We start from the raw sequence: 14,357 nt of genomic DNA, 5'->3' as shown, positions 1-14,357 counted from the left end.
TCTTACAAACATGCAGCTTTTCACTTCCCAAGATTTTATTATGCATTGGAGACTTGAGTGTGGGGTACTTGTGGATTATTGTGATGTTTTTATCCACTGATTGACTCTCATTCTGACGGCACCCATCAACTGCAGCGCATACATTGGTGATCAAATGATGCAATACCAAATGTCTTAAATTTTTTGGGTAAACTGTTTCTTTAATACCTTGATGTCCAAAGAGGTACCACTCAGAAGGGGGTTATTTTGTCATAATAACAGGCTGAGTACTATACATACATCATCTCGCTTATTACACAGCTAACAAATAAATAAACAATAATGGCACAAAATGTTGATTTAAATTTGAATGATTTTATTATGTGAGATGACAGAGACCAAACAGTGATGTGAAGTACTGTACATTAAACTAGCCTCACATGTAAGAAATAGGTTTCAAGGACAAGGGTTAATTATTCAAAAATGATTGATCTCAGAAATCGTGGTTGAATATCCCAGAGAGCAAGCTGCTTCTTTATCAGCTCATTTTCACTTTTCTGGCATTGCATGTGTTTTATGTTGAGTAAAGACAGAGCTGAGGCTGAAGTTGAGCGGTGACGGACATGAGCTGTGCCCATCAGCGACTGTCTGATCGAACGCACAAGACTTATCACTCATCTCAGCTGCGTCAGGAAAACAGATTCAATTTGTCGGCCCTGGAGACTCTAACCTTGATAGTGTAAAAAAAACTGACACAAGCATACAGTAGGCATGCCATGCACTGCTGGATTTATATTTACTAGTGCATTTTTTTAATAAATTGTGTTAATGCCAAAAAATGACACAGCCCTTTATAAATACATATTTACAGGTTTATATGAGCATAATGTCTAGGTTTTGGGTGGCATCAGCTCAATAATACAAAGAACAGAAATCCACTATACCAATAGCCAGACTTGAGCGTCTTATGTTTTCAGTGTGCTACTCTCAGAAATAAAAGATGTCTCTGTGCTGGTGCATTTTTAAAAAGTACTAATACGCACCTTTGTGGTACTAATATGCATTGTTAGGGGTAAATAAGGTACACAGGTGCACCTTTCGAAAGGATACCACCCTAGTTACAGCTTTTGTACCCCTTTTGTATTAGTCAAAATATATTCCAGATCTTTTTAAAGATGTTTTGTAAGTTTCTAATGCTCAGAAGGGCTGCATTTATTTGATCAAAAATACTAAATTATACATTTCTTTCAATTTCACCTTGCTCAATATTTTAAGGGTAGTGTATCACAGTTCACAAACACAGCTGTTTTCAACATAGAAAATAATAAGAAATCTTTCTTTTGCAAGCAATATCAGAATGATTTCTGAAGGATCATGTGACACTGAAGACTGGAGTAATGATGCTGAAAATTCAGCTTAACATTACAGGAATAAATGACAGTTTAACAGTTATTCAAGTAGAAAACCGTTCTTTTAAATTGTAATACTATTTCAAAATATTACTCTTTTTACTGTATTTTTTCACAAAAAAAAAAAAAAAAAATGCAGCCAGAGATTTCTTTCTTTCTTAATTATTCCAAACCAATTCCATTTGACCAGTGTATTTTTCAGTGACAGTGAAGCTCACAAAAACAAGGATAACACTCAGAGTTCATCGGATTCGGGGATAAATGTGGAAGACATGGATGAAATGGGCTCAAGGGGGATGCTGGGAAGCATGAGAGGGGCGCTGTCAGTCACCCAGCCCGAGGCCGTTCTGTTGAAGGTGGGCCGGTTGACCGGAGCAGGTGCTGCAGGCTTGGGGCTTGGACTGGGGAGGCTGGGGTTCACATCAAAAGATTTAACAGGGGCTTTGAGTGCCTTCCCGAAACCACCGAATGGAATAGCCACCCTTCAATTAGAGGAGAGGAGTATATGAATGCTTTTTTTTTTGTCTTACAGCAAAAGGTGTGGAATATAATGCAACCCCAGCAACATTTTAGGTAAAGGTATCTTATTGATTGACTCTAAATCAAATATTGCTAGAAAACGAAGACATTTTCCAACATTTGGCAAACATTCTTAAAAATTCAACATGCATTTATAAACATGTTAATGCATGAATAGAATAATCGAAGAGAAAAAAAAAGCCTATTATTATTTTTTATTACAAGTGAGAAATTAATGAAAAGTGGGCTTTACAAAACAGAATGGTCCATTGTAATAATCTACTGTAAACATAATCAGCACCAATGTTATTATTGTTAACTAAAACTACTTAAAATTTAGAAAAAAAAATAAGTTGAAATAGAAATAAATTTTGTCTTATTTAAAATTATTTAAAAAAATTAATAAAAAGACAAAATAACAAAAATAATAAAACTGAAATAAAAAATATAAATATAAAAATAAAAATATATAATTATAAAAAAATAAAAAATGAAAATATTTAAATAACAGAATGGTCCAGTATAATAATAAATGTACTGTAAACATAATCACCACTAGTGTCATTACTGTTAACTAAAACTATTAAAAATGGTTTAAGAATATAAATATTAGATTAAATAATGAAACTTACAGAACTTTTAAAAAAGTGAAATTTTCAACAAACCAAAAAAAAAAAAAAAAGAAAGAAAAAATACTAAAATGGCTAAAATTTAAATATAAATACACTTTGGCTAATGTAAAGATATTTAAAAAATATATTTAAAAAAAATATTAAAACAGAAACTAAAATTATAATGAAAACTGAAAATATTTAAATAAATAGTAATTAAAAAATATGATTAAATACACATAAATAATACTAAAACAACACCAGTATGTACTGGATTTTAAAATAAATATTCATTAGATGATTCAAACACAGTTAGTAAAAGAAGCAGCTATATATATATATATATATATATATATATATATATATATATATATATATATATATATATATATATATATATATATATATATATATATATATATATATATATATATATTTTTTTTTTTTTTTTTTTTTTTTTTATTATTATTTTTTTTTTTTTCTGACCTGTTGAAGCTCTTATATTGAGGAATCTCTTGTCTGGTTTGGGGCTCAGGCATGCAGGTGACCGGCGTTTCGGCCAGAGAGGGGTCACTAATGAGGGCCTGTTCCCAGGGCGACTGGTAGGATCTGGGCATTGCTGTACAGTTGAACTTCTCTGCTGGAACATCCTTCAAGGGACCACCGTAACCTATTGAACACATGAAAAAAGCTTGGTTATATGATGTGGTACATGAACTCAAAATAAGTATATTTTAAAAGAATATACAAAATGCAATGTTTTCATACGCTTGATAAATGAACATGTATTATAGATTGAATGTCTATTAAATGGAATTACTAAAACTAAAACACACTTCAATGTAATTTCTACTGATGTAACATCAATAGAATTAAACATAAATAATAAATTACGTAAAATAGACTAAAAATACAATCCAGTGCTTTACATGTGCTTTAGTGTAAAGTGTACTTCTTTAACGCATGATTTAAAATGTACTATAAGGTAAAGCTTTAAATTAGATTTTATTAAAGACAATTAAACTTTTACAATTTGTTGTTATTATTTTTATTTTTTTGGTAATACTTTAGTTTAGGTACCAGTTCTAACTATTAACACTACGTTTCTGTTGAGGCATTATTTTCATTATTTTGTGGGCTATCGCTTAAATAAAAGTGACTTGACCACATGTATTCTTTCATAATGTTAGACAAAGAGCAGCATTACTGTTCCAGTGCAGCTTTGAATTGATCCCTTTTTTCTTGCATTGTTAGTGAAGCATAAAAGAAACTAGAAACCAAGTAAAAGAAGTGAAAGGCTTCACAAGGTCCAAAAACATGCTGTGGAAGAATACAGGGTGACCCTTCAAAATTTGTATCCCTCAAACCTCAGTTCACTGGCAGGGCCAGCAACCCAGAACAAGAGTTACATAATGAGGGTGTTCTGTCACACATCAGCCTCATGCTGAGGACAGTCTCCTTCTCGAGTTTATCGGCCTCAAGGAAGTAGCACAAAACACATGAGTTTCAGCGCTGAGGGTCTGGGCAGTTCAACGAACCTCAGAGAAACTTTAATAACAGCAGGCGGAATTTGTTTTTACATACTTTTTTCATGGGGCAGTGAGCTGACGCTGATGAGCTATAAAATAATTCTCATAAGGAGGCAGCTTAAGCTTGCTGACTAGTGACACAGAAAAAGTAATTGGCCTTAAGAAGGTCAGAAGGCAGAGACGAGCATGCTGACTCTTGTTTAATACAGACAAAAAGGAAATAACTGCAGAAGCAGAGGGAGCAGTAAACAGTCAGTACTCAGGCGAGGGCTCCCTCTGTTGGTGCGGTGTCAAAGAATCCCCTCCCCTATGAATGCCTCCTGGCAATCGTTGTGGACGTCCCCGTGGTCGTGGCGCTGGTCAATATGGTCTGGCTCTATAAAATTCCGCTGTGAGAGAGGGATCGAGAATGTCGCTGGCAGCTACCCATGACCTCTCCTCAGGTCCATAGCCCTTCCAGTGGTGGTTCCAGAGTCTCACGTTTAGGGTCAGCATCCGGGTGGACCAGTTTGAGTTGCGAAACATGAAACGATGGAGAGATACGATAATTAGCAGGAAGCTCTAATTGGTATTTGACCTCATTATTTCTTCTGAGAATCTTGAAAGGACCAACATACCTTTGGCTGAGCGTCCTGCTCGGTAGCCGAAAATTGAGGAAGCTAGACCCACTGTGCTGGTTGGTAGGGAGGGTGTGGCTGTTGTTGCTTGCTGGCCTGGAGTTACTGTACTCACACAGCTCGTTGAAGGTACCCACCACCCCTCACTACGTCTAATCCAGTCATCCACGGCAGGGACCGATGAGGATTCACCAGGGGAAGTCATGGCCTAGTGGTTAGAGAGTATGACTCCTAACCCTAAGGTTGTGGATTCAAGGTTCGGGCTAGCAAAAACACGACTTAGGTGCCCCTGAGCAAGGCACCGAACCCCCAACTGCTCCCCGGGCACTGTTGCATAAATGGCTGCCCACTGCTCTAGGTGTGTGTTCACGGTTTGTGTGTGTTCACTGCTGTGTGGCTTGGCTGTATGTCACTTCACTCACTCACTCAGACCACGGGAACATAGCGAGTTGATAGCCCAGGACACACTGCAAATGAGTCAGGCCTGTTGATGAGCAAGTCAGTAAATTTTGCGCAATTCTGCCCATGGAAGGAAACCGACCACCGATGCTGTTCTCGGCTGCAGTATCAGAGCTATCGCCCAGTTCTTGGTTTAGCCGTACAACCTGTCCTTTTGATTGTGGATAATTTGATGTTAGACTTACGTTAATGTCAAGGTGCTTGCAGAAAGCCTTCCAAACTTGGGATGTGAACTGAGTACCTCTGTCACTGACGATGTCTTCTGGGATGCCATAATTCCGGAACACGTGATGAAACATTGCTTGTGCAGTTTCCATGGCTGTGGGGATTCCTTTTAAGGGGACCAAACGACATGAATTAGAGTCTATGACTTAGAGTCTATGATAACTAGGGTGGCAGTGGAACCATTGGACAAAGGTAAGTCAGTGACAAAGTCAATGGAGAGATGTGAACAGGGACGTTGTGGAATGGGCAGTGGTTGAAGGAGTCCTAATGGTAACTCCTTGGGGGTCTTGGATTGTGCACAGACTTTGCAGGCTTTAACATAAGCATTGATATTGTTGGACATTGAGGGCCAGCAGAATGAGTTGCGAAGTAGATGCAGTGTGCAAGATATTCCAGGGTGGCCAGAGCTGATAGAGGTGTGGACCCATTGCATCATCCGGTGATGTAGACTTTGTGGAACATAGTGGTTATTAGGTCAGTAGTTGGCAGGGGCTGCTTCTTGGAGCTGTTCACGTTTCTTCCATGATATCCCAGGTTAATCGGGGTGATGACTACAGACGGGGGAAGTATGCATTCTGGGGTATGGCTGTCGAGAGGAAGATCATACTGTCTGAAGAGAGCATCCGCCTCACTGTTCTTGCTGCCAGGACAATAGGTAACAGTGAACTGGAATCGGGTGAAGAAGAGGGACCAGCGAGCTTGAGTCTCTTAGCACCTTTGATGTATTCCAGGTTCTTGTGGTTAGTGATCACCTGGAAAGGATGGACTGCTCCCTCTAACCAGTGTCTCCGTTGTTCAATGGCTGCTTTCATGGACAATAGTTCCTTATTTACAACATTATATTTTCTTTCATCTTCAGATAACTTCCTTGAGAACTTCCTTGACTGATGTGGTAACCCAGAAATGCTGTCTGTCTAACATGAAACTCACACTTCTCATCCTTGACATACAGTTGATTCTTTAGGAGTCGAGTGAGAATTGTCCTGACATGGTTGATATGTTCTTCTTCTGAATTCGAGTAGATCAAGATTTCATCAATGTAGGCTATTGTGTACTGGTTTAGGAGGTCTCTGGAAATCTCATTGATGAATGATTGGAAGACAGCCGGAGCGTTGGCAGGTCCATCAGCATGACCTGATATTCATAGTGCCCTCTGCTGGTGAGGAAGGCAGTTTTCCATTCGTTGCCCTCTTTAATTCAAATCAGGTATATACACTCTGTAGGTCGAGTTTGGTGTTTATTGTAGCTTCAAAAGAACCAGTGGCAGGGGTTATCGGAATTTTACGGTGACATTATTTAGTCCTCAGTAATCAATACATGGCTTCAGTCCATCTTTTTTCTCTACAAAGAAGAACCCTGCTGCAGCTGGTGACGTAGAGGGCTGAATAAATCCTGAACTTAGGGCCTCCTCAATATATTCCTCTATGGCTTGGGTCTCAGTTCTGGATAAAGGGTAAATTTTACTCTTGGGTGGCATGGCATTGGGAAGTGAATCAATAGTACAGTCCCAGGGGTGATGAGGAGGTAATTGCGTAGCTTTGGTTTTACTAAAAACTAAATGCCAGATCGTCATAACAGTGGGGAATATTAACTGCCTTGTTATTTATGGGACTTTCAATGCTGGTGGTGTAACATGGTTGGGGAACTGGGGAAAAACAATGACTCTAACAGAAAGCAGACCACTTGATGCCCTGATGCCCTGACTCGCCCTGATGCCAGGAAATGACAGGGTCGTGAACAGACAGCCATGGAAATCCAAGGATTACTTTGTGCTTGGGAGAGTCGATGACATATGGATTCCTGGTTAAATAAACCAACTTGAAGGGTTAATGACTTGGTCTGGTGAAATATTCCATCCCCAATGGAAGTATCTTGATGGCTTTAATCTTGATGGGTGGGTTGCATGGTTGAAGAGGTATATGATATTTCTTGACGAGATCCTTGTGAATGAGGTTCATTGTTGTTATTGAAACGGACATGTCTTCAGTTCTAGCGTAAGAGGGAGTTTGAAAGACTGATTATTTGGTAGAGAGAAGTGTTCCATATTTATCAGCGCGGGGTTTTGGGCAGAGAGTTCGGAAAAATCCACTTGCATTGGTCCACTTGCATTGGTTCCACTTAGCTTGGCGGTAGATGTAGTTATGGATTGATTGATAATTGAGGAGACAGGTGGAATCTCTCTTATATTCTTTCTTTAATTTCATACTTTAATTTAAGCTTTTTGATTATTTTCTTTATTTTTATTGAAAATAAATGCCTTTCTGATGTGAAATAAGATTTGAAAAGGGAGAAAAAAGTTTGGCAAAAGGCAAGTTCAAACTCAGATCGCAAAAAGCACACACTTTACCATCTTTGACAGTGGAGCTGATGTTTGATGATCATCTTTTGTAGAGTTGACTACCCCAGTCATCATTGGTGGGCGGAGTTAGTGTAAAAAAAAACCTCTCAGTGTAAATGGACACTCAGATAAAATAAAATAAAATAAAATAAATTAAAATAGAATAAAATAAGGTTTCAATTTAACAGCTTTATTTTATGGGATTTGTTTAACATTAAACCCTTTTTACACATAAAATAAAACATTTATAATTAAATGTAATAAAATATAATTAAATTATAAATAAAATAAATAATTAAAAAATAAAATATAACTAAAACAATAAAGTAACTAAACTAAACTAAAATAAAATAAAATAAAACAGCATAGCGTGATACCAGTGGCTTTTGTCTCTCACAATGTGGGACTTAATCTGATTTGAATCTTGTTTATTTATCATCAAAAGTTCAACTGCTGGTCTTCATATCTTCCCCTCCCCGTCCAAATGACGCTTCAAAGTCACTAAAATAGCAGGACGCACTGTAAATACGTGCTCATCCACTGATCTAGGAAGGGTGGCTAAGCCCCAAGGCAAGATGAGGCCATGGCAGTTATAAGGATAGGATCTGTTTAAGACACCACTTAAACGACACAGGAAACACTTAACTAGCTTCCTGTTGGGGCACTATGGCCACTGTTCTCACAGGAATGACATGCTCAAGATGTACATCAGCATGCACCACCAACACCTCTAAATTCTGTAGTGTACTTTAATATATAACTTGACTGAAATTATTTAAATAAATAAAAATAAAAACAAACAGTATTTCCAAAACTGGAGTCATGTCTCTGATCTACCTCAGTCATACAGTTTTATTTCTTGGTTAAAAATAAAGATTGTGATTTAGAGATGTTTTAAGTCCATGAGAAACTATATAATGTCTTCTGTTTGAGGTGCAAAAAAATATCTCACATTGGACCATCAAACATCATCAGAAACACCACATTAGTACAAGACTTTGTCTAATAAACTAAAAAAATGTTTTTGAGACTTCGAGTCTCGATTGTCAAGAGGCAAAATCAGTGTATTGTATTGCTAGTTTTGGTTTTTAGTGCTTAACAAAAAAAATTATCTCCTAAAAACTAAAAATTTAATTGTAAAATAATTTTTTTAATTAAAAATTAAATAAATAAATAAAATGAAATAAAATAAAATGTAAATTGACATAAATGTTTAACATTTTAGTAAAACATTATTACATTTGCATAATAATATTTATGGTTTATTAAAAACCCTTTATTGTTAGTAAATATTACATTTTAAAATTGCCTAAAATACTTTTTTAAAATAGTAATTTAAAACAACAACAGCAAACTGTTAACATAGAATTATGACAGGTTTTCAGTTGTAGTGACCACAGCAATCTTGACTCAATTTGCTGTGGCTCTTCAAAATGTCCTATCGCATCACTTTTTAAGTTTGGACATTGCATTGAACAGATAAAATGCTGTGGACTAACCTGGGGCAATAGTCTCAGGGTTGAGTGTATTGGCTATCTGGTCAACTCCAAGACTTTCATTGCTTAAATTGTTTGTCGTTTCAGCACTAGGACCTGGAGCGTCAGTCTGAGAAAATAAAAATGTAAACGTGACTCTATTGACAATTAGTGGTTATTTAGATTGTATATAAACACACAGGCCTTCTGTGTAATAAATGACACTCACATTGTGCTGTGTGTTGGTTTCATTCTGAACACTTTCAAAGGTGTATTTCTCTGAGCGCTTCTGACGCATCTTGAACAGACGAGAGCCCCTGTTTGATGCCAAGGAAAGCTCCTCCAACATGATCTCCTTCGGTGCGCTAACTTTCCTTCCCAAATCCATCTCTAGTTCTGGAAAAGAGTAAAGAGTAAGCAGTGTTGGGGGTAATGAATTACAAGTAACACTAGTTATGTAATCAGATTTCTTTTTCAAGTAACTAGTGAAGTATACTCACTACACTGTGTTTTTGATTATAGCTGTATTTAGGCCTGAATTGAGTTATTACTGATGGTGGGTCACTCGGGGGAGCTCTGACATGCGTATCAAAGGATGAAAATGTATCCTGCTGGTATGTTCTTACAGCTGTCAAGCGTCTTCTCGCAGTCAACCCCAGAAATAGAATTTCAAACAGATAACTACATAAGGATTAAGTGCTCTCGGTACTAATACATCTCTACAGATGAGATGATCTAATCTAATCACTAGTAATGTGAACACACAAACCATAACAGTGTTTTAACATATGTTAATAGCTTAATATGCAATAATTAGCCTAGTATGTTTGTGTTGAGAGTATTATAATGTTTATATTAATTGGAGAGGCAATTACAGGTCAGCTGGTTATTTCTAAGTAATTATGTATGTAAGAAAGACCTGAATCCCTTTATCAGTGATGCATTAAATCTGTGTATTAATTAAAAATGAAAATAAAGACTTTTACATGTTGCAAAAAAGAAAAAAGTATTTCAAATAAATGTTGTGCGTCTGAACTAATAATAATAAGTATCTAATAATACTTACTCTTGCTTTCAACAAACGTATTAAGCAGCACAACTGCATGGAAAAAGTTGAAAAATGTAAAAAAATGTATTTTCTCGCTTTGCATCACAGGAATAAATTACATTTTGAAGTATATTCAAATAGAAAAAAAATATTATGTATAAAGCATATTATGTATTATCAATATTGTATTGTAATTTATACTGTAACATTTGACAATATTATGTTTTTTACTGTATTAAACAAACAAATAAAAAATTAACACAACAAACAAAAACATACACACATAGAAAAAAAGATTCTTACTGACCCCAAAACTTTTGAATTTTGAATTAGAAAAATTAAAATACCAAGTATTTTCTTTTGAAACATTCTCCAATAATCTGTGTTTTATTCACTGGGTTATAACTGATTACAATCAGATAAAAAATATAAAATAAATAAATTACTTGTTTTATAAAAGCAAAAATAATTCTTCTGTGTCATCTTTAGAATTTTCTTTTCTAAAAAAGCCCACTGCTTATGCACTCTATGCGATTTGGGATTGTATGTGTGTGTGTGTGTTTGTGTGTATATACACTCACCTAAAGGATTATTAGGAACACCTGTTCAATTTCTCATTAATGCAATTATCTAATCAACCAATCACATGGCAGTTGCTTCAATGCGTTTAGGTGTGTGTGGTCCTGGTCAAGACAATCTCCTGAACTCCAAACTGAATGTCAGAATGGGAAAGAAAGATGATTTAAGCAATTTTGAGCATGGCATGGTTGTTGGTGCCTGAGTATTTCACAGTCTGCTCAGTTACTGGGATTTTTTCACGCACAACCATTTCTAGGGTTTACGAAGAATGGTGTGAAAACGGAAAAACATCCAATATGTGGCAGTCCTGTGGGCGAAAATGCCTTGTTGATGCTAGAGGTCAGAGGAGAATTGGCCGACTGATTCAAGCTGATAGAAGAGCAACTTTGACTGAAATAACCACTCGTTACAATTGAAGTATGCAGCAAAGCATTTGTGAAGCCACAACACGCACAACCTTGAGGCAGATGGGCTACAACAGCAGAAGACCCCACCGGGTGCCACTCATCTCCACTACAAATAGGAAAAAGAGGCTACAGTTTGCACGATCTCACTAAAATTGGACAGTTGAAGACTGGAAAAATGTTGCCTGGTCTGATTTGTCTCGATTTCTGTTGAGACATTCAGATGGTAGAGTCAGAATTTGGCGTAAACAGAATGAGAACATGGATCCATCATGCCTTGTTACCACTGTGCAGGCTGCTGGTGGTGGTGTAATGGTGTGGGGGATGTTTTCTTGCCACACTTTAGGCCCCTTAGTGCCAATTGGGCATCGTTTAAATGCCACGGCCTACCTGAGCATTGTTTCTGACCATGTCCATCCCTTTATGACCAACATGTACCGATCCTCTAATGGCTACTTCCAGCAGGATAATGCACCATGTCACAAAGCTCAAATCATTTCAAATTTGCTTCTTGAACATGACAATGAGTTCACTGTAATAAAATAGCCTTCACAGTCACCAGATCTCAATCCAACAGAGCAGCTTTAGGATGTGGTGGAACGGGAGCTTCGTGCCCTGGATGTGCATCCCACAAATCTCCATCAACTGCAAGATGCTATGTGTGTGTGTGTGTGTGTGTGATGAATCATTGCTCATACCATCAGTGGCATGGATCTCTCTACAAATAGCAGCTGCCTGCATTTTCCTCTCCTGTGTTGACATCAGAGTATGCTGAGACATGCTGTCTGTTGAAAACAAAGTAAGGGAATGTGAGTATCCTACATTTTACGCCTTGCAATCTCACACCTTTTCAAACAATACACATCATACCAAACTCATAATCACATTCATAGTCCAGTGGACGGGGTGACACCTGCTGAAAGGCTGACACTAGCACATCCCTTTAAATAACCCTGAGCAATTAAACATGACGGCCCAGCAAAGGCAGCGCTCCCGTGCAGTTCTGCGGGGGACTGTGAATCGATACGCCTGATATAGACCCAACTGGACAGGACGCTGCCGAAGGGTGTGATGTCACACCATCCCAGGAGAAGATGGGAATATGTGTCCACATCCATTACTGTACTGTACATGCTGTTCACTAACCATACTACCAAAGTCTTAATGGAAAGCTTGTCTTACCCACCAGTGTTGATATCAGTATTTAAAACTTATAAAGTCACAAGATATTTGAGATAAGACTGCAATGCAACAAAATATAAATATATGATGAAAGAAATTCTAAAATGACTGAAAGTAACTGAAATAAAAAATAATGAAATGTATTTACAGTATACACACAAATAAAAAAGGGTAATTACAAATATTGATAGATATTATAACAATATGCAAGCAATCACCAATTGCAAAGACGATAATGAAATAAAAAGTACATTGATGATTATGATTTTATGAGTGAATGCCATATGCATGTGCAGTACCATGCTATTTACACTTTAGAGAATACTAATCATTTTAATAATCATACGCCAGAAGTACTTATTTTGATGTGTTGACTACCATACTAAAACACTAAATAGGTTTAGTATATATAGTAAATATTTAAATGCAAGTTCATCATTACAAATGCATAATTACAATTATATTTAAATACATGACATCCAAGTTTCGATAGAAAGTACATTAAATAAAGAATGCTTTAGTTCACCGTAAATGCTTGTCAGTACATTCAGCAGTACTTTAACCATATTTCAAAGACAGGAAAAGTAATTATGAAATTATATATATGTAAAGATGTACTTAGTGAGTCAAAACTGCATTTAATATAAAGTATAATACATGTTATTAAATAACATGCAGTTAAGTGTCTGAAATCATTGCATTCAGTTGGCACATCAATTAAAAATACTATAATAATTCTGTATTAAGTGCAATTAAAATATATATATAATAAAGTGCATTTCTTAAAAAAAAATTAAAAAAAACAAATACATAAAATAAATCTGTTAGTTAGGATGTACTGTGTAAACTATTTAGCATCCTCAGCATTTCAGTTAATTCTCACATTAATAAAATCAGTAACATTTGAATTGAGCAGTGCGCAGATATTACATATGACCAGCATAATCAGCTCCATCCAAGACCTTACTGTACTGCTTTGAGACATTACTGTACATCATTATAGATGAAGGCAGTCATCAGCGCTTTGAACACACTCCCCCCCAAGGGTCCCTCTTACCTGCGCCGGGTCAGGTCGTGTGGAGAGGTCAGTCTGGATCTGTGCTGCTTTCCTCTCTGAGCAGGACTGAGGGGCTCTGGCCAAGCGGAGGGGTGTCTTAGCGATCTGTGCAATTTCACTAGCATATAGTTATAAATAGCACTGATCATTACACACAAACAGACTTGCGTTGACACTTTTGAGTGTGACGGAGACAGCAGGTGTCTGCTCAGGTTATGACTTCACTGTGTTTGCACAGTTCATTAATTCTTAGGTTTCAGTTCACTCACCTAAGTTTTGGTTAATGTGGTCAGTGGCCTAATTTCTACTGTGAATGAGTGTAATATATATATATATATATATATATATATATATATATATATATATATATATATATATGCATTTGAAATAGATTTATTATATATATATATATATTTCAAATGCATGTTGAAATATGGTTACATTTGGCTGAATAAAAAGTATTTTTGGTAAACTACAATATACTTACATGATATATATATAGAGTGCATGTCATATATAAAATATAATCAAGTATTTCACATCTGCTTTAGCATGTTAGTCAAAATAAGTGTAGTTCTTTAAAACACAACAAAAGTTTATTAAATCAATGATGTGAAATCTACTTTAAAATAAAATTTGTAATTTGACATTAGAATAAAGTGGACATTTAAGTGTACTAAAATTTATTTGAAAAATGAATTTGTACTTAAATGTGTTAAGAAAAAAGTGTATCTCTTGAAATACATTTGCGTCCTTTTATTAGATTTATATTAGCTTCAAGTAATATATAAAATGTTAAAATAAATAAATAAATAAATGAAACAAAATATGTTGCTAAACTTCAATACAATGAAGTGCAATTCTTTCCCCAAGGTTAATCACTCAAATCCCATTGCTTTGGCCAGAGTAATGACTAGTCATGTTAT

At 36.1% G+C, this 14,357-nt stretch overlaps 1 protein-coding gene across 2 annotated transcripts; it reads right to left on the bottom strand.

Annotated features, from left to right (window-relative positions):
• Positions 1-334: 334 nt before the first annotated feature.
• LOC113106429 (myozenin-2-like) lies at positions 335-13,702 on the bottom strand. Of its 2 annotated transcripts, none has more exons than XM_026268344.1 (6): positions 13,432-13,702; positions 11,891-11,977; positions 9,391-9,557; positions 9,186-9,291; positions 3,005-3,188; positions 335-1,870 (listed from the first exon to the last, which is right to left on the bottom strand). In XM_026268344.1, exons 2-6 carry the CDS (start codon positions 11,970-11,972, stop codon positions 1,624-1,626), a joined length of 786 nt encoding a protein of 261 aa, XP_026124129.1. In that variant the 5' UTR covers positions 11,973-11,977; positions 13,432-13,702; the 3' UTR covers positions 335-1,623. The 2 variants fall into 2 exon arrangements, with proteins under 2 accessions (XP_026124129.1, XP_026124130.1); XM_026268345.1 differs by lacking the exon at positions 13,432-13,702 and adding an exon at positions 9,662-9,842.
• Positions 13,703-14,357: the final 655 nt, after the last annotated feature.

This window comes from Carassius auratus, chromosome 7 (assembly GCF_003368295.1).
Source record: "Carassius auratus strain Wakin chromosome 7, ASM336829v1, whole genome shotgun sequence".
In the NCBI taxonomy this organism is placed as follows: domain Eukaryota; kingdom Metazoa; phylum Chordata; class Actinopteri; order Cypriniformes; family Cyprinidae; genus Carassius; species Carassius auratus.
Note: the sequence above shows the minus strand (reverse complement) of the source record. Positions and strands in the feature narration are given on the sequence as shown.